Source organism: Leucopleurus acutus, assembly GCF_964270905.1.
Source record: "Leucopleurus acutus genome assembly, chromosome: 5".
Taxonomy (NCBI): domain Eukaryota; kingdom Metazoa; phylum Chordata; class Mammalia; order Artiodactyla; family Delphinidae; genus Leucopleurus; species Leucopleurus acutus.
The window spans coordinates 127062496-127084438 of record NC_139147.1 but is presented as its reverse complement, the minus strand read 5'-3'; the positions used below and the strand labels follow the sequence as shown (position 1 = coordinate 127084438).

Below are 21943 nucleotides of genomic sequence, written 5' to 3'. Positions count from 1 at the left end.
AAAATCCTGTCATATAAAGAATGGTATAAAACCGTTCAACATCTCTTTACCTCCCTCAGGAAAAAAATCCCAAGTTCTCACACAGCATATAAGGTCTACCCTGTCAGTTTCTTTAAATCTTACCTCTGGCTCCATTCTCATAAGCAATCTATGTTACTATATCAAATTACTTGCATTTCCCCCAAACAATTCATTGCTTTGTACACGACGTCCGATCTGCCTAAAAGTCCTCCTACTACTTTTTTGCTTGACTGGCTAATTTATGCTTATCGTCTCAGACTTAGTTCAGAAGGCACTTCTAAGCAGTTTTCATTAACCCTCATATTTCTTAAGAGTGGGGTATCTGTTTTATATATTTCCAGGAACCCCTATACGTACCTCTGTTATACTGTATAAATGCAATTGTCTAATTACTTGACTATTTCCAGCTTTAGACCACTCTGGAGCAGGAATTTAAAAATCTTTGTAACTTGAGTGCCTGGCAACACAGTAGTAGGCATACTTATAAATATATCTGAAGAGATTTCATAGGGAAGAGAGTTAGCTTTCTTCCGTAAGAGTCCATGGCCTCATGCAAATAAAAAGGCATTCTTTCATATAAATGTAAGCAACTCCTACTTTATGGAACTGATATAATAGTACAGAGTGATAAAAAGCTCATATATAAAAGAGAGGAATTTTAAATATGTCAGAAAATCATCAATAATATTTAGGTAGGAGCTGTCAATTTTAGCTTATTCATCATTCTTTCATTTTTAATTGCAAACTTCTCTGCTACTAAAGTGGAAGGAGAAAAATAAGAATATGAAACTACTATCTTAATAAATAAATATCCCATTTAAAAAAAGATTGTAAAACTATACCTTCATGTAGTGTTTAAAGATGTCTGCAGCTGCATGCATGTCAACAATATCGTAGATGATAAGTTTGCTGAAGGCAGCAAGTAGATTCCTTCTCTTATGTAAGGCCTCAATTTTATTAGCTTCGTCTTCTTCATCACCCTCTAACCACAGAAAATAAATTACTTATGAACTTTGGCCCTTTATCCAAGGTAAAACAATGTAGACAATCTGCATAATAAAAAACCAGCTTATAACTTTACAAATAGGTACAATTCAGTTTTAGATGGGCTAAAAACTGTTAGTTATACTGATTATTTTAGGGTGCTATATTTAGTTAAACATTTATTAAACACTTAGTAGGCACTAAGGTTTCTGTCTTCTAGGAGACTGTCATAGCAAAGATTGAGTAAGGTAAACAAACCATATAGATTTTTTTTCTGATACTTTTGTCATAATAATACTGTTGTTCTGTTTACCTTTAAAATGCTGTCTTCTCTTATCTGAATATTCCTTATGTGCTAATGTATTTCTACAGAGAAGAAATTTCTAGAAATTTTTAAGACACAGGGAAAAAGTTTTCTTTTAGAAAAATATATGGGGAGTAATGGAAATTATATGGAGGAGTTAGTTTTTAGTTCTTGTCCTAAACATGGTTACACTGTAAGCTGAGAAAGTACATTTTGCAAACTATGTTAATGTACATATGCATTTTTTTAAACAAAACCTTACCAAATGCTTTCAAACAAATAGTCTTTATTCCTCAAGTTTTAGATTCTCAGGCCCTATTGGCTTATCTATTTCTAATCCCAAGAAAAATTTCTCCACAAGGCCATAGACAATAAAAGTTAACACATTTGTTTCAGGCTCTGTACTGACTCTCTCACGTTTTGGCGTGCCCTTATTTAGGGACAGTGTTCTTCCTTCCCTTCTTTGCGTGTATATATTCATAAAAAAACTTACTCTCAACTTCTCTCTTCCCTTTCTATTAACTGGTCCTGCTGTGAAGCATCAATGCTTTGAGAAGTTGGAAATCTTTTTGCTTAAGATAAGTAGAAGGTAAATTTTATCTCCTGAGATTAATATGAGCTCAAAATAAAGATCCTTTGTTCACAGCCCAGTATTTTCTAAAATGTTCTATTAAATAAAGAATATTCAAATAGCACCAAGTAGATCTGTGGATCTGATATGCCACAGATCTTAGAGATTATCTATTTCACAAATAACCTATATAATATTTATTTATAATTATTTATATTCAGTCTAATTTTACTAAGTTTTCATTCTGCAGGCTCAGCACAATTTTGACTGGTGAGGTTTGATAACATTCTTTTAGCACTTAGTATCTTAGAGTCACATTTTGTTAATTTAAGTAATATATGATCACTACTCAGAAGGAGAAAGGAACTCAGATGCTTTCCTTTAGAAAAATTGTGAACCTGGAAGCAGTTCAATTAGAAAAAAACCATCTATCCTAAATATACATTTTACATATGTGGGAAATGACAAATGTACACAATTATTTATTATAGCATAGATTATAATAGCAGAAGATTGGAAACTAGCCAAATATCAATATGAGATGAATAATATAAATTATGCTCTATTTAAATAATAAAATACTATGTAGCTATTAGAATAAGGAAGCTCTGTATGTAGTGATGGGGAAAGATCTTTAAGGTACTATGTTAAAGTTAAAGCAGGGACACCTCACTGTGTATATTTTTATTCTTGTTGGTTTCTTAACTACATGAATGTATTAACTTTTTTTTTTTAAGAGAAAAACTGCAGTATTTTTTAGGATTGAATTTGAAATTTTTTCTCATATCTTTTGGGGTTGGTAAAACAAGATCAATATTGACAAAATGATAGCTACAAATACCCATGCTCTGGTTCTCCTCATCTTGGTCAATGAAAACATGATCCATCACAAAACTGAGGAGTTCAGACTGAAGTCCAGTATCTGGATTAAACACCAAAGGCTGAAGGCCCTCCCTGCCACCTGTCATTAATTGGTGGCTGAAAATCATCAATAGATCACAGAGTAACATGAAAGCCTGGAATGCAAAGGAAATTCATCAGTAAAATATTGTACAAATGTAGCTATAACTACAAATCAATGTTAATGAAACTATACTAAATTAAATACAGCTCAATAACAGTACCATAATAGAAATTCTGAGTATTCAAATTGCAGCTACTTAATTTTAATTTCCAAACTGAATAAAATTATTTTGTCTCATTACAAACTAGTCATACTTAAGACTCTCCACCCCCCTAAATATAACCTGCTTCTTTTACTTGGCTGTATTAACTCAAAACAGTTGATTAGGAGATTTTTGACTTGAAATTATAAAAAATGAGTTAAACTCAACTCTGGAAATACAAAATTGATATAATAAATTAATGACAGATGTTACAAACCAATCTTATACTGCATAATCAAATAATAAGCATAAATCTTAAGACAAACTGTATAATTCAACAAATTACGATGTAGTACTTTAAGTCTGTAAGCTCCTATTTTGGATTCTTCTTTAAAAAATCTATTGTAAAATGAAATTTTTAACAGTAGGTTAAATTGAATTCAAGGTCATTCACATAAAAAACAGTGTCTGAAAGCTTCCCAACAAATGTAATCACATAAAGAAACTTTCAGTATATTTCCCCATAGAGAAAGTATTATAGTTATGTTGCCAAATTTATCCTATTTAATGGATAGTACAAAATAAACTTGTATCACCCGTTTATTGAAACTGAAAGATTTTGTTATGGAATAACTGAGGGCTCTGATACCTCAAAACAATCCACTCACCCCCTTCTAAAAATTGACTTCTATGGGAAAACATAATTTTGGAATGTATCTGGAGATGGCTGTATACTTGGTTGTTTACCTCCAGCAAGACTCATGGCAGTTCATGCTCTAAGTACACAACCATGAAATACATTATTTGAGTCACTTGAAAACAGGAGAACATGAAAGAAATCCAGGAAAATATATATTTTTAACTGAGGCCACACTTTTGCATGTCACCAAACAGTGAGGATGCAGAAATACTGAATTTTTGGCTTAAATGTCCTGAGCTAGGTACTTTTTAGACAGCACTGGTTGAGTTCAGAAGGTTTAAAGAATAAGGTTTAGGAAAGACCATTTCTGTTCCCATTTACGTTAGATGCTGATAACTCAATAAAGAAGAGACCTGGATAACCTATTTGTAGGAAGAGATAGCAAAGGGTAAGTACTGCTGTACTCTTTTTAGATATACACTCGTTTTCTAGCCCAACATCATAAAAAAAAACGACATGGAAAAGGTATATCTGTTTTATATAAAAGTATTTCCTAATAGAACAGTATAATTAAATAGATTACAAAATCACTTTGTGAAAATGGTATTGCCTTGGGCTCCACTTTGACCCTCTTTGGTCTACGACCTTTCCCAAGGGGTGAGGAGTCTGTTGGACCAATGGTATATGCCCACTTGCACCTCTACTTTACATCACTGCCCAGGTACAGGGATTCAGGAATTCCTTGCCCTCACAGACCTGATTCTGCTACCAGGGGGTGCACAGGCATCTTTCCTAGACACACTGCATCCCCAGTGTGTACTCCTAGGCCCCAGGGTAATCAAGGAGCAGCTGTCTGAAGAAGTGATGTTGATAGTTTGGATATGTGGGCTGAATTGTTCATATGCATGTGTGAGGAGTTCTACCTAGTGTGGGAAAGAGCTGAAGGTGAGAAGAGAAGGTGGACCCTATGCCAGCTCCCCAACCCTCCAAGTTCTGGTAAGGAATCAAAAATTCCAAATCTGAACCTGCCTTCCAGGCCATTATGACAGTATACTTGTTAAGGTACAAAGATGTGTAACAGGTTAGCTTACTTTATAACTTAAATATTCAGACATCTATATTCTTGTCCCAGGTGCCACAAATGTTAGGGATAAACCTGCATGCTAAGAACTGTCATAAAAAATTACATCTTCTTAAAAAAATTTACATCTTACTGTTCTTCAGTAACTCATTTGAGTTATTTTTATTGAGAGCTCTTAACTGACAATTTCTTACCTGTTCCTTCACTGGAGTATTAACATTAGATAGGCACTGTTGGCAAACAGCCAAAAAGGATTTCACTGTTTTCCTCAATACCAACAAATCCTCCTGTAAGACATATTCAAATTTACAAGCATGAATTACAATATCCTAGAAAACTGATCCAGAAGAAATAATAGATGGAAAATAGCCAAACTAGTTTATTGTTAAGGAAATTCATAAAACCAAATATATTGTTGGGAACCAAATCATATAGTTATTTCCTAGTTATCTTAATGGAAGGGTCAGAGAAACTGATAATCCTGAATACTCAGTTCTATTTAGCTTTGGAATGCTCAGTATGATTTCCTCCAACATATTTGCCTTTATCAATATGGTTTACTCAGGCTGATATTAAAATTTTTAGTCATTCCTATAGCAAATACTAGCTGGTAGTAAAGTGAGAGAGTGCAGCAGCATACTGAAAAAAATCAATTAAGCAATAAACATGTACTCCCATATTCTCAGGACTCTGCAAAATGTCAAGGGGAAAAGATAACTTTAAGATAGTGTCCATGTTCTCAAAGAGTTAACATCTTAGCAGGGAGTTAGACCAATTAGAGAGTAATTAAGTGTTTAATTTTTTGGTGTTAACTCTAACTGTAGCAGAAAGAGCTGAGTTGGAGGCAGCTTCATAGAAAGATGGCCTTTAATCTAAGATTGGATGGGTCAATAGGATTTAATCAGATGGCCATATAATATTCAAAATGAAACATCTGAAAAGTATAAAAGGAAATTTAAATTTATCAAGTACCTATAATGTGCCAGGCACTGGTATGAGGGCTGTTACATAATTTCATATTTATATTGATTAGAAGAAGTAGTTATTACTAGCAAGTGTTTGAAACCAGGACTGTCTGATATCAGAGTTCACGTTCTTTTCACTGACTAATGAGCAAGACGCATGCAGATGACTCAGTATGATATCAATATTTAAAATAGTAATGAAGAGTAATTAAATGAGCATAGGCTGATGTAGGAATCACTTTTAAAAAGTACTCTGTGAAACTAAAATTCTTTAAACTACTCTATTTTGTACAGATGAGCGTGCTTATTCCTTCTGGGGATCTTCACATCCCAAATAATGATACTTTAAAAATTATACATATTTCCTTTTGCTAAAATGAGTGCAATATTCAGAAGAAGGAAATAAGATCATCTTGTGCAGAGTAATAGAAAGGACACTGCCTCCAGGACCTTTAATGTTCCTGCAGATGAACATCCAACAACCAAACCTCAACATTCCTTGACCTTTAATTTCAAAGACTCACAAAGCAGTAGGGGAAATAGACAAGAGAACACGCAACTGCAACAGAATGTAAGGAGTGCTATGTTGGAAAGCCTAACCCAGAGTCAAAAGTAGTCACAGAAGGGTTCCCAAACAAGACTACATGTAAGCTGAGTTCTGAACAACTAAAAATTATCTACCTATATGGAAAGGTGTTCCAGAGGGCACAGAATGTTCAAAAGCCCAGAGGTGCTTTTGAGAGACCGCTAATTTATTGCAGTTGAGGCACAAACAGGCAGGAGAATGGTGAGAGAAAACTGAAGAGAAAAAGAGGACCCATTTTCCATTTAAATGGAAAGTACTTAAAATGCCATGCTAAATTATTTGGCTATTATCCCGTCGGCAATAAAGGAACTAATGAATAGGATTTTTATCATGAAGTTGCTAATAATTTATGTTAAAGAATCATATTCTCAGCAGAAGGGAGAATGATATAAAATAGGGAAGCTAGTTAACAGTAAATACAATCTTCTGTTGAGGGCTTATTATGTGCCAAATACTGTGTTCTAAGGGGAATAAATTTAAGTCTCACAATCACTCTATGAAGTAAGTGGTTAATATGCCTATTTTACAGATGAGGAAACTGAAGTTCGGAGCACATATAGATTCTAAGCGATAGAGTAAGGATCCATACCTAGGGTTATCTGACTCTAAAGCCCATGCTTCTAATCATTATTCTACAGTTCATCACATATTAACAAAGGCCATGGGAATAATCTAAAATGAGGGCCTGAAAATGAAATGTTGGCAGAAAAGATGTAAATAGATTGAAGAGAAATTAAAGCAGCAGGATTGATAGAATTTAGGAACTAATCAGAACAGGGGATGTTGATGTTACGCCTAAATTTCTAGGTAGTTGCCTATTAATGGCTTACGGTATAAGGCACCAAGATAGTTAACACAGGAACAAATGCTAAGGTAACAAGTTGGGCTTTAGAGATGATGATCTACGATCTCTGAAAGATATGCTACTAGAGATGTCTAGTAGGCAGCTGGATGAATTCAAAGTCCATGGTAAAGAATCTGAGCAAGAGTAGAGACTTGGGAGTCCTCTGTATTTAGCTGGCAGCAGAAGCAATGGAAGTAGATGAGACTGTTAAAGGAGAATATGTAAATAAAGAGGGCTGACAAAAGTATCCTGGGGAACACCGATATTTAACAGATGGATGAGAAAGAAGAGCATATGAAGAAATCTAAGAAATGGTCTGAGAAGTAAGAACAAAACCAGAACATGGCATCCCAGAGGTAAGGTAAAAATGAATGGAAGCACTTCCCTGGTGGTGCAGTGGTTAAGAATCCACCTGCCAAATCAGGGGACACGGGTTCAAGCCCTGGTCTGGGAAGATCCCACATGCCGCGGAGCAACTAAGCCTGTGAGCCACCACTACTGAAGCCTGCGTGCCTAGAGCCCATGCTCTGCAGCAAGAGAAGCCACCGCAATGAGTAGCCTGCGCACTGCAATGAAGAGTAGCCCCCACTCGCCGCAACTAGAGAAAGCCTGCGTGTAGCAATGAAGACCCAACACAGCCAAAAAGAAAAAAGAAAAAAGAATGGAATAGTTTAACGATGACAAATGTTACCAAAAGACAAGATAAGGATTAGAAAGCATTGCAAGGATAAAGCAACTCAAGGTTGTGAGTAACCTTGGGTCGAACACTCTCAAAGTAATTAAAAGGGCTAAAGTCAAACCGCAATGGATAGAAAGGAGATAAGAAAGAAGGCAACTCTTTCAAAAAAGTTTGACTGTAAAAATTGAAAACAGAACTACCATATGACCCAGCAACCCCACTACTGGGCATATACCCTGAGAAAACCATAATTCAAAAAGATACATGCACCCCAATGTTCATTGCAGCACTCTTTACAATAGCCAGGACATGGAACCAACCTGTATGTCCACTGACAGATGAATGGATAAAGAAGATGTGGCACATATATACAATGGAATATTACTTAGCCATAAAAAGAAATGAAATTGAGCTATTTGTAGTGAGGTGGATGGACCTAGAGTCTGTCATACAGAGTGAAGTAAGTCAGAAAGAGAAAAACAAATACTGTATGTGAACACATATATATGGAATCTAAAAAAAAATTTTAAAAATGGTACCGATGAACCTAGTTGCAGGGCAGGAATAAAGATGTAGACATAGAGAATGGACTTGAGGACACAGGGTGGGAGGGGGAAGCTGGGGCGAAGTGAGAGTAGCATCGACATATATACGCTACCGAATGTAAAATAATTAGCTAGTGGGAAGCAGCAGCATAGCACAGGGAGATCAGCTCGGTGCTTTGCGATGACCTAGAGGGGTGGGATAGGGAGGGTAGGAGGGAGACGCAAGAGGGAGGAGATATGGGGATATATGTATGCATATGGCTGATTCATTTTGGTGTACAACAGAAACTAACACAGTATTGTGAAGCAATTATACTCCAATAAAGATCTATTAAAACCAACAATAACAAAAACCAAAAACAATAAAGAGTGAGAAAAATAGGACAGCTGCTAGAGGTCTTTTGGCGTCCTTTTTGACCTTTTCAACATAAAAGATTTGAGAATATTTGTTGAATAAATAACTGAAAGAAAAACAAAATGCAGGCCATGCTACTAACTAGCTATGTGACCTTAGAGAAATTATCTTATATCCCAGAATTACAGATTTTAAAAATCTATAAACAAGAGGGTTGAACTATGTATTCTCTGAGGTTCTATTGCATTCTGTGATTCTGCTGAATTAATTTAGGCACTCAAACGAGAACATACAGGTGCTAACTGGTAAACCTAGTATGCAAAGGATGAATGTTCAGTTCCTGCTAGTACCTAGACTAGTGCTTGGCACATGGGCAGATGTTTAGTAAATATTTGCTGAATGAAATCCAAGTACACATAACACAGATGATACCACAATCCTAGGGAGAAATATGTAATGTGTTCATTTTATCACACAATAAATATAATTAAAAAATGATGCTAGGAGGTATTAATGCTCCTTTATTCCCTTAAATTTCATGGTTAGTGTGCAGTTTGACGCAGTCTAGGAAATCAGCTATCTTTGGAGTTGGAGGCAAAAGATTCCTTTAAAGGTCAATCATAAAGCAAATGTGTCTTATGTAAAATGATTACTTGCCAATTCATCTGAGGAGTTGTAAATTTAACATCACAACTAAGTAAGCAACCTACTGATTGTAGCATTTTAAGAAGAAAGTGGAAATGGGAAGTAACCAAGGAAATACTGAGAGAAGCTAAAGGCCTTCTTTAGCAGTAAGTTTAGCATAGATTTGGATGCAACCTAAATATTGAATGCTCAAGAAAGTTAACTTAATTGTAATCAGTTAGAATTCATTGAGAGAAATATAAGTACCAATCAATAGGTTTAGGTAAATAGGCACAGATACTGTATATTTAACAGAGTTAGCTAATCTCATATAGTAGATTCCTTTGAACAGCTGGGAACGGAATTTAGGTTTTTTGGATTTCAGAACACAATTTTCCTACAAACTTCATTATGCTGGCATCTTACACTACATAAAGTTAACGTTTACTTGGCACTTAACCGTGTACCAGGCACTAATCTAAGCTTTTGACATATTAACTCAACTAATCCTCTCAACTGTGATGGGTATTGCTATTATCATTCCCATTCTACATATGAAGAAACGGGCACAGAAATGTTAAATGCAGGCCCAAAGACACAGTTAGTAAGTGGAGTAGTAAATTAACCAGAGCAGTCTGCTTCCAGAGTCTGTGCTCTTAACCATTTTGCTATAATGACTCTTTTTATAATGCGGGAAAATTAACATATTGAAGAAACCGGCAGCATTATGGAGGTAAGAAATTTGAAACTCCAGTCAAATATATTTATATATAAACAAAAATGCCAGTCAACCCAAAAGACACTGAAAAAGAACAACCCAAGAACAAGGTGTGCTAATTATCTAGACTGCAATTTTAAGCAACTAGAATGTTGCTTAAATGTTCCTTTCAAATGTGTTTTCCTAGATGAAACCAATATTTTCTCTTATTTTCAGAAAGCAGCTCGGCGTTAAGAGCACTTTTTCCTAAAGTAGCTATGGAAAGGAATTCAAATGGGTCAGGTGAGAAGATTACACTGAAATTTAAATTATTAACATCTTGGCTATATTCTTTTGTATGCCTTTTGCAAGTTGCTTCACTAGCCTGGCTAAAATTTTTTTTGCTTCCCCATAGATCTAGTGAAACCAAGAATTAGACGACTGAAAACCAGTACGCTCTAATGTGAAAGGGCTAAAATAGTTTCAGTTTTTCAGTGATCTACTGACAAAAATAAGAGAAATATCTCTTAGTGAGTTAAGATGATGTTTTAAAAATACACCCCGACCAGAAAAATCTCAACAGTGAAGACTCCCAAATAAGGCTGGCACAATTAAGATGGTGAATTTACCATATAAGCTATATTAGAAGTTTTCTCAAAGGTACAAAGGCTCAAAATACCCTAACATCTTGGGAAGAAAAAAAAAGATCTTAAATGTAGATTGCCCCTTAAGAGCTAAGTACTCCATATGATTATAGTCAGTGAGGAAAGATAAGGATTTAATTCCAAAACACACAGAACATGCAGATTTTAAATGGGTGATTTCTTTTCATTTTGTATCACAATTTTATGTGTCTAGAGGAAGACTAAATTTAGCTGTCCTTTTATCCACAACTATGAAATACCATTAAGATAATCATAGCCAGAAACTGAAGCCATGGAAAAACCAGCAGTAAACACATAAAACTAGTTCAACATTATCTGACAAATACACATTTTTAGAATGGGCAGAAATAAAACAGGATAAAGGTGTGAAATAAGGACCTAGATCACGTCAAAGATCTTCGATTATGAAAATAAAGCCTGTTAAGAATTTAGTGATCAGTTTTTCATGATAAAAATGGGGCACAAAACTAAACTAGTTACAAACAAGACCAAGGGGTTACCTTACTAGGCCAGGGACTGGCAAACTTTTTGTATAAAGGGTCAGATAGTAAATATTTTAGGCTTTGTGGGTCATAATGTCTCTGTTCGAACTACTTAACTCTGCCACTGGAGCAAGAAAGCAGCCCTAGTCAGTACATAAATGAATGAGCATTACTGTGTTCCATTAGAACTTTATTTACAAAAACAGGTGTCTGGCCAGATTTGGCCCATGGGCTATACAGTTTGTCCAGTCTGTATTGGGCTATAAAGCTCTTTGGAGGTATAAACTGTGTTATGCTTATCTGTACTTAGCATCATTACTAACATATAACGAGGCTCATTTAATTATTTTTCAGCTCAACTAAGTCATTCTATCATAGTAAATATGATAGAAACACATGTAACTAAATTCATTCACTTGGGATGCATCGGTGTCACCATTGTGGTAGGGTAAACCCTATGGAATATCTTTGAAATTGCTTTCTTATATGAATAACTGCTACTAGCTTCTCTTTTGAGACTAAGGAGTGAGTGTGCCACTCTTGTTAATACACAGTAAAATAACTACTGGATTTTTAAACCCCAAATGTAATACCTAGTTTTCAATGTTGTTGCTGTTCTTGGCGATCTGAATCCCCACCTGCTTGACTCCTGCCATTGCCTCAAAGGCTAATCCACTTATGATCCAGGAACCCTTAAGCTGCCTACTGTAGTTCCAAAACATCTTCTGATTTCTCTTTTCTGTGGTGTACAAAGATGAAGAAGCTAAAGGAGGAGTCAGAGGAACAGGGGAAAAGTAGTGACTGTTAGGACCAAAGCGAGAGATTTGAATTCCCAGATTTTCAAAACACAGATGGAGGACAAAATCTACCATGCTATATTCCAAACCTACAGTAGATACTGAGCATGTTTACATGCTCCCGTAACCTTATATAATAGTTCATTTAGTATTAATTTTTGGTTTTGGCAGGGGAGAAGATTAGGAAAGCACAGACTAGGACTGCAATTTAATGCCATCAAAACAACAATTATTGTTGACTGAAACATTTCTTTTAATCTTCCCAACAACCCTATCCAGCAGTGAATATCACATATTAGGAAACTGAAGTTCAAATGTGAAGTAACTTGCATACCTTTGTCATAGGTGGTAAGAAATGGAGTCAAAATTCAAACTCGGATTTAACTCCAAAGACCATGCTCCAACACAAAATTGCTGGAAATATATCCTGTTTATAAACTGGGAGCTTCTTATATATATAAATTAGGTGAGCAACAATAAGTCGTTTAAACAAATACCTAGTAATTACGGAATGACCACTGGAAAAAAAAAATTTCAAAATTAAAAACCTACTGTGGAAAGGAAAAGGCATTACTTTATCAGGGAATATTAAATAGGTTAAAACACTTATTTCCTTTTACTCAAATAAAAGGCCTGACAGGAAAATAAACTTTTATCATTAATTTTGGTGGAGAAAGATCTCCAATCTCTGTACTGAAAAGTGGGAAGTGTTAATGTTTCATTTAAATATTCTTAATGTTGCTTTAGGCCTCTAATAAACTCAGTTAAAACACATTTTTACATTATAATAATTGTTATTTAGAAGAGATCGTCTCAGTCCTGGCTCATTACTTAGATTCTGAGGTATTAAATATCTTAGGAGTTAAGAATATTTATAAAGTGGTACTTTAAAGATCACTGTCCCTGTGTAAGTAAAAACAGCATCCAACTGGACAGGTTAGGGAAGCTGAGGAAGCCTTATGCTGTCCTTCAAGGGGTGGGAAGGTATTCCTTACCAGATAGAAAGCTCCAAAAGTAGAGGCCCAGGAATAGGGTTGCAAACACAGCATAGAATTCTTAATAGAATGTTGGAATCGTGACTTTTAAGTTCTCTTTTAAGTTGAATATATTTACTTCTGACTTCCACAGGTTTTTAGAATGTTAAGAGTTGGATAAAACTTTGGACAAGTTCAGAGTTCAGTATAAACAGCCATCTACTTATGTATTCCAGATTTTTAAAAAAGAACATTCTGAGAGCTGAACAAGAAATGAATAGAAAACAAGTCCTGGATCTTTCTCTCCTAACTTTCCTAGACCAGTCAATCAGGCACTTGAGATAGGATATATTAATAGAAACAAAGCTATCAAAGAATGACTCTGAAGTCATGGACCAATCAAAAAGAAATGCTTAAAATTAACTCGATAGTTAGTGAGGATAGTCTTCTCAAGAAATAAAAGGTAGGGGGAAAAGATCTAGAAAAGAATGAAGTAAAATGGTTATAAACTACTAAAAATTCATTCCTAGAGGGATAGCTATTATTTCCAACTCTTGGCCCCATTCCCTTCCCCTTCAAAGCAGTTAACTCTGCAGATGGAGAGGTACTATCTATGTTTTGTTACTATAGGAATTTGGGGGAAGGACCTGAGTGAGCTATCTCTTTTCTTATTCATTGCTATTCTAAAGGACTGGGAAGGGGAGAGGAAGAGGTCTAGAAAGCAGTCTGTAGATTTTTATACACAGCAAGGTTAAACATGTCTCTTCATGGGGCTTGGCCACCACCAGTCCCATGTTCACCCTAAACTTCTCCTTTCCCCAGTTTGTTTGGAGGTAAACAAGTTGAAATTTGCAGAGGAGAACCTTTAGTCAAGAGGGTAATGGAGGACCAAATTTCACAGTAAACATGCTATACTCCTCAATAATAATTTCACTTGTAGCTCTCTGGGGGATGTAGACTTTCTTTAATTTAAAGACTTAGGGATAAGGCCTGGGTTCAGAATGCAGGGATGTTTGCCCCAGGCCATTCCCACTGCTGTCTAGAATAGAAACATGCAGGGTAAGGTAGAGAGCACTACAAATTTAGAACTACAGAGAGTAGGACAGCTCCTCCCAGGAGGAAAAAAAATTGAGGATAAATTCTAGATCCCCAGGCCAAAAAAGGCAATAGGGGCATTAGTTTAGCCCTAACTCTTATTTACCTGGCTCTTTAAATGTCTTTGTATATGTCCAGAAGGAGCTGAAGGAAGAAGGATGTTTTCTGCTACAGAGAAGAGAAACGGAAGGCTGCTTCTACAGGACCAGCACTAGGGGGCACCGGAGCAAAGTATACTGAGCATGACCTGTGAGACTGCCAAAGAGCTTCAACTCTGGAAATTAGGGGAACAGAGGAAATACCCATTGGTGAAACCCAGTGCACTTCCATTTCAAATAAAGATCTAATCCTGTTCTTGATACAGTCATCTCATATACTCAATTTATAGAATACTGCTTACTGTTGAGTTAAATTATAATTTGAATTTAAACTTCAAATATAACTACCATTCATAATCCCCTGAATGACAGTGTTCATGACAATAGGGAAGAAAAATAAATTTTAGAAAGTACTCTCTAAAGAGCAATTTAGCAATATGTATTAAGCCTTAAAAGTATGTACAGTCTTTGATCAAGCAATCCCATTTCTAAGAATATAAGATGTAACAATGCAAAACACAGAACAAGCTTTTGCACCAGAATGTCCACCACAAAATTAATTTTATTAGTTAAAATGTTTAAACAACCTAAATATCCAAGAGAGGAGAGTGGTAAAATAAATTATGGTATAGCTACACTAGGGACTACCATGCATACATTAAAAATATTATCTATAAACATTTAATAAATGAAGAAAATGTTATGTTAATTGAAGAGGAGACAAAATTATAAATACATCATGATCTCAGTAAGACTGAAAAATATGTAAGAAAAAGTACTAAAAGAAAATACACCAAAATATTAACAGTGGTTATCCACAGGTGGTAAGATTTGGAAATTTTATTTTATGTATATAGTCTTTACAATGAACACATACTCAAGTAAGAAAGCTCAAATTTAAGAAAACCATTCTACCTTATACTTTACACCAAAAACAAATAAGCATAATTTATTAATTAAAAATGTAAGTGACCTCTTCAGAGATTTAAATGAATTTCTATAAATGTAACAATGAGTAGAGAAAAACAGAGCAGTCAGGTGGCCAGCTCCCTCACTAGATAAATGGCTCATTCTATATTAACATAATTATTCCACAACAAAAAAACAAAATTAATTCATGTGATAAGACTTTCAAGTTGTCTCTACAAAATCAATATTACAAATGTTAAATATATAGACCCCAAGGGTCTGCTGTATTACATTTAAATTTCAGGAAACAAAGGGAAAAAAAGGATAGAGAATTTCAGGTGCATCATTAGCAAAGTCTTCCATATACTTTAACTAAGCCACTGACATTACAAACTCAGCCATTTAAAATCACAGTAACTTCTCATTTAAATACCTTTAGGGATACAGAATGATGAAAGAAAACTGCCATGTGACATAATTTTTCAATACCCAACTAACTGATAACTGATATTGCTAGTTTGTGTTCAGTGAGGAGTCAACCAGTGTCCTTAGAAAATCTGTTTTTAAAAAAACACCACCAACAAAACTCTAAACGTAGTTGTATTAAAAGCTTCACAATACAAGATTTTAAAGAGTACTATCAGAAAGACACTAGGATTGAGATTCAAAAGACTTGTGCTGTAAGTCTGTGATTTTAGATGTCTCAATTTTTGTTAAGTATAAGGTTCCTTATCTGTAAAATGGGATTATAACATCCACTTTATAGGATTATTAAGCAGATTTAATTAAATTAGAGCATTTAAAGTGATTAACAAAACGTAAAATATCAACAAGGTAAAAATAACAACGTCCCCTTTTAGGCCTTACCTAAAACAAACAGGTTTCATCAAGTTATTTCCAAATTCCTTTATAGCTCTAATATTACATTTACAAACAACAGAAGAATGCTGCTACACCAAATAAGATACAGAACATACTAAGCACTTTTCTAGTATTCATTCAGGTCCAACAACTCAATGAGTTATATGTGATAAACCAAAACCTATGATTAGAAGATGGAGAATCAAGACGTTTTCGTAGTAGTAGTTTTTAAAAATTAATTTTTGTGATATTAATATTCACTTTAAATATCAACAACAAAAACAATCCCTCAAAAAGTATCAAAAGGTATAAAGGGAAAAGTAAATTTCTTTCCTTCGTATGCTTGCCCCCAAAGAATTTCTATTTCCCAGAGGTAACCACTGTTAAGATTCTTGTATATTTATCCAGACATCTTCAGTATAGCAGTTATTGTTAACCTTAGCATAGACTGCAGAATTCTAGAGCTAGAAAGAATTGGCCCAATACAACTTTAAATTTCATAAAATGTAACCTGAGACACAGATAAGTGATTTTTCACTTGTTATTAGTACCTGGAAAGCCCTTTACAACTGATAAAATGCTTTGATATAAATTATCTATTTTAAAATTATTTAAGTGACTTCCCTAAAGGTTATTTACACAAGTTAATGATGTGGCTGAGACGATACTTAGGAAGTTGATATCTTATCAAGTGGGATGTTAATAATATAGATTACATGTGTACAAAGCTGATGTATGTGGCTCTTACATTTTCAGAGATATCCTATATCATATAGGGGATTAGAAAGTTTGGCAATTCCTGATCTTGTGATTATTGTAAGTAAGAATCATTAAAATAATTATTTTAAAAGGAGGAATATTAGCAACGAAAGATTAATTTTTCAAGTTTGCATGTACCCTGAAGATTCATGTTTTTCAAGATTATCTCTTTGAGACAACCACTTTTAAACTATAGATGCAACTGATACACGATTACTAAATATACTTTGGTTTACAAAAATTATCAACAACTTCAAAGTGAGAAGAAACAACTTGAGAGACACCTAAGTAAGGAGAAGTTCACATGTGATATAAATGCACACAAAACTACAAATGGAAATCAACTGAACAATAAAGCACCTAAAAGATGCTATGGCATTCTTTCTGGAATGAAGAAAATCAGTGTTGCCTGCAAAATCTGCATTGCCACTGTGGCAATGACAACAACAAAATCTGTAGAATGATTAATGACAAAAAGCAAGTTATTTTTATTAGGAGAATGTATCAGATGAAAATTAAACAGAAAGGCAAGGAATCTCAAAATAATTCTGCTGTAACAGGATTAAAAAAATAGAAAATTTTCAAAGAAGTAGGTCCAAGAATAGAGATTCTCACTCTAATTATGGAACATAGTTGTAAACGGACAAAATTTAAATTAAATGGAGGAAATAACCACTAATTATGTTAAAGTTTTAGGCTAGTGTATATTCCAAATTTACTAAAATGTAGTCATCAACATTCAGTTAAAATACAAATAACTCATAACCAAAATGATATCAGTGGAGAAAACCAATATAAAAGTCAACCAGGTGAAAAAATCAGAATAAAAGTAATTGTGTATAATATATAAACTCTTGCTTTCAAATTTGAACTTACATATATTCAATCTCCTTTAATCTTACCATATAAAATAACATTTAAAAAAATATGAAACTGTAATATAGTTTTAAAGTGGTTTTGTTTTTCAAGACTGAAACTGTTAATAAAATAGGAAAAAAACCCCAATTACTTCCAAAGGCAAAGAAATCCTCAAATTATTCATAGGAAAGGACAAAAAGAAATTCTTTCTCCGAGAAAAGAACGCTCCATATCAAGCAGTTGTTTATATATGAAAATGTATTATTTACATTCTTTACTGGTTGAATAGCTTGTGTTTTGTTAAGCTGAGGATATGTAAACATCATAGTATTTTTATTTGGTTCTTTATCAAGTGTTTGCTCTTTACTCATATATTCAAGACTCTTTGATTTCATAAAACAATTGAAACATATCTGTTTTATATTTAAGTCAGATAATTCCAATGTATAAAATACTTTTTTAGTCTGATTCTCTTCATGGTTTCTAATTTTCTTTTTAGTAGTGTTTTTTTTTTTTTTTTTTTTTTGCCGTGAGCTCATTTTTCTTAAAACTTTGTAGAAAACTCTTTGAGGCAAGTTCCTTCAGAAAGGATTTATATTTGATTGTCTTAGGTTGCTTGGGAATACTACCACTACAGAACATTTTAAATCAAAATCTTATTTTGTTTTTCTGTTTGTTTTTTTTTTTTTCTAATGGACCACAGAAATAGTATGGATTTAGGGTGCAAACCTATGTGACAGTTAGCTCATGGTTATAAACTTTCATGGGTGACCTATTTTCCCCCCTTTAATTAATGACAAATTTTAAGACAGGCTGTTTCCCTTATATTCCCCCATGAATGGAACTGGTATGGATTTATTTCTAATTTACCCTCATGCTGGTGTAGCTCTTTAGGATCCCAAATTTATCAAGGAGACATGCTACCTATTAGACTTTCCTCCTCGAGAGGGCCTTGGGATTCGCCTAGATTAGAAAATATCCTCAAGGTTAAGTAGGCTTTAGTACTATGCTTAACTCTCTTGGATCCTAGTTTCACTTAACTTCTGGTTTGTATTTTCCCTTTTGTTTTGCATGGTCACGTGTAGATTAAAAATTAAAAAAAAAAATTTTATCCAACAAAATAAAGTATTCTTTAGTTTGGGCCCCAAGGTGCCAAAATTGCAGAACTGAAAGCTACATACTTTTGTCTTTCAATATTATCCTCTTTTTTATAGCATGTCGCCTATCAGAGCTCTTGTGGTTTCAACAACAGTTACCTCTTATAAGAATTTAAACTTTGTATACACATATAACTCTGTGTCTATTGCTCGAAAAACTGTTTGTCTTCCAAAGAGGTAAAATATATATACAGGATAAAGCAATAATTGATAACATTATTATATATTTTATTAAAATTATAATTTATTACAATAACTGATAAAAATAAATTATTAAATAATGAGTTAAGCAAAGTTATTTTGCTTTAATAGTACCCCTTCTGCCTACAGAAACTCTTACTTACTTTGGAAGGAGAACCATCAGTAATTTTCACCAACTGCCAAAGAATCGAGTAATGGGAACACTGCAGTGCCTGTACGACTATCTGTATCAAATAAAAAATTCAAACAAATGAGACATAATTTACGTTTGTACAATATTAAGAGAACAATATTTATCATAGTTTTTATCTTACAATAAGGTTTCAAGTTCAAATATTTGTAGAATTAATGAGAATGTATAAAATAATATTTAGTTAAAAAAAGACAAAACCAACATATCAGTCTAGAGAATAAAGATATAATGTATCTCGATAAATATGGACCCAAATGATACTATACTTTAAACAAAACTGCACTGTCAGAATACTTTGCTCAGTCAGATTTTTAAGGGGAGACTGAAGAAATTGTTTTTATCCAAATTTTATACCTAAATGATTACTTATTTTGCTTTAAAGAATTTTTAATATAAAATACAACACATACAGAAATGTGCATAAAACATATACAAAACAATGATTGAAGTATATGAAGAAAATACTGTGTCACAGATTAGTCTTTGTAGAAAAATGTGGCTATTCTTTGATATGACACCAATACTCCAATTTACGTTTGTGAGAGAAAGCAAAAGACATCTTCCTCTTATTATGAAAATAGTTTGACCTTATGAGCCTGCCCTGGAAATTCCCCCAAGCTCCCTGGACCACACTTTGAGAATCACTGCTCTGGGAACAGGATTGCTGGGTCATATAGTATGTGTATATTTAACTTTACAGTAAATAGTACCAAATTTTTGTCCACAGTGGCTGTATCTAATAGTCTGACAGTTCCTGCGGCTCCATGTTTTTACCAACATTTGATATCATCAGATATCATCAGATGTTTTAAATCTGGTGATTTTATTATGTATGAGTAGTATCTTAATGTGGTATTAATTTACATTTTTCTAATTACCAATGGAGATGAGCACCTTTTCATGTTTTATTGGGCCTGAATTCCTGTTCTGTGAAATGTTTATCCATATTTTTCAGAGAGACAAATAGAAGAATTTAGGAAAATAAACACTGGTTAAGAATCATAATAAAAAAGAAAAGTTCATTTTGGATAGGTCTTTTACTACATTTTTGTTTGAATACATGGTACATCTTTATTGCAATAAAGCATGTCTGATAATATGATATTCCATTATTATAGTGTCTCTATTATTTTCTCCTCTTGATAAACTAAAAACCCCAAGAGAATGTAGAGAATAAATCAAAAGAGAAATCAGTAAGTGGAATGCTTCAGGAAGTACAATTTTGGCTGGTTTTACTTTAAAAATTTCAGGTTTCAGATCACGTAAGTAAAAGATATCTCCAATGCACCTACTCAGCACTGAAAATAACTCATCAGAATTAGAGGGATGAGTGGTGCTGCTTTTCATACAATACTAATGAGATGTCAGGGTTTTATTAAACATGATAATTAAATGATTGATTCATGTCAGAATGCCAGAAACAAGACTACTGAAACACTGTCAACTTATGAACATTAATGTTAAAGAAATCATCTTACTATACTTAGGGGATACTCAATATGGTACACCTCTGGTTCTGAGACACCTTGTGATAACCTTTACTTTATACTAAGAAGTACTAAAGTGGTTTGTGTGATTTAAAACTTTTTCTTGAATTTGAAACAATCTGCATTGTTAAATTACTAGAAGAGTGATATACAAATGAACATTAACCAACGGGAAATTAAGATATGGAAAAAAGTAATGTTGAAGAACTGCCTGATTTTGGTTATATCTATCCTAATCATTACAAATATCATTTCCTTTCCTTCTACATTTCTATGACCTATATACTAGGAATTATTCAAAGTGTGTTCCAAAGTTGTGCACACAAGTTTCTTAGATGTGGTTATAAGAGAAGAGAGAGATTGGTCACTTCAATACCTATTTCCAATACAGCATCTCCATTTTAATTTTCAATATACTGGTATTCATCATACATTTACTTTAAAAGGGCTCCACTGTATTATTTTAAAATAAAAAGCTCACTCTCATTGACTGGGAAATATTTTGCTTTCTCACAGGTATAATTATATAACAATACAGTTGATCAAACTTCAAAAGAAAATTCAAAACTCTTCCTTCCAGGCTTTACATCAGTCATATTGATTTTATCCCCTATACTAGCAATGTTATCCTAACTCATCAAAAGTCGTTTATTTAGCAACTTCATCTTTCTGTAGTACATGTAAAACAAGAAGGACAAGCAATAAAACAACAAAAAAGCCAAAAGAGATTATTCTAACCTATTAGCACCACAGTCCTTCTGCCTTTTCTTGACTAACACTGCTCTGACCCTGGAAAGGATCTTCAAATAATTCCCATTATTAGTCTGATGACTAAGAATTTCTTCCAACCCTACTCTTCTGACCTCATTTTTCCACAAGGTAATGATGTACCTGGAAGGACACAATAATGTATATTGCATACTTCTGGGCAAAAATTAGTTAAGCAGCAGGACTGCCTTCTCCATCTTCTCCTTCCCTATCCGCCAGCAGGATACCAATAACCCAAGAGACCATGGGTCCCTGAATGACTTGGCAGTGCAGTGACACGCTGCTTCCTTTAATTGTGCCTTAATGTTATGTAAGTGAGAAATAAATTTCTATTGTGTTAAGCCTCTGAGATATTGAGATTAATCTATTATAGCAGTTAGCATTACTTTAACCAACATAAAAATTATTTTTTATTAGCCTTTTTTCTTAATAATTACTTTTATCTATTTAAAGGAGTTAGCTCTACCTTTGATTAGCAGACTGAATCAATGAGAATCATTCAACATACAGCTAATGATATATCTTGAAAATGAAGATGAACTGTATTATTACATCTAAGTTAAGACCAAGGGATAAACTCTTAGAATGTTTAAAGTTTAGAAAAACTGAATTTGCCTGAAAATAAAACCTGACAGGA

At 33.9% G+C, this 21943-nt stretch overlaps 1 protein-coding gene across 2 annotated transcripts in view; it reads right to left on the bottom strand.

The window, feature by feature from the left end:
• STAG1 (STAG1 cohesin complex component) overlaps nucleotides 1-21943 on the bottom strand; it is a gene marked incomplete at its 3' end in the record, with an annotated part of 425107 nt that overhangs the window by 20957 nt on the left and 382207 nt on the right. For both annotated transcript variants that reach the window (XM_082840023.1, XM_082840022.1), the window contains exons 22-25: nucleotides 19002-19082; nucleotides 4902-4994; nucleotides 2722-2896; nucleotides 864-1003 (exon numbers count right to left, since the gene is read on the bottom strand). In XM_082840023.1, coding sequence (XP_082696149.1) covers nucleotides 864-1003; nucleotides 2722-2896; nucleotides 4902-4994; nucleotides 19002-19082 — 489 coding nt within the window. The remainder of the gene's footprint in view (nucleotides 1-863; nucleotides 1004-2721; nucleotides 2897-4901; nucleotides 4995-19001; nucleotides 19083-21943) is intronic.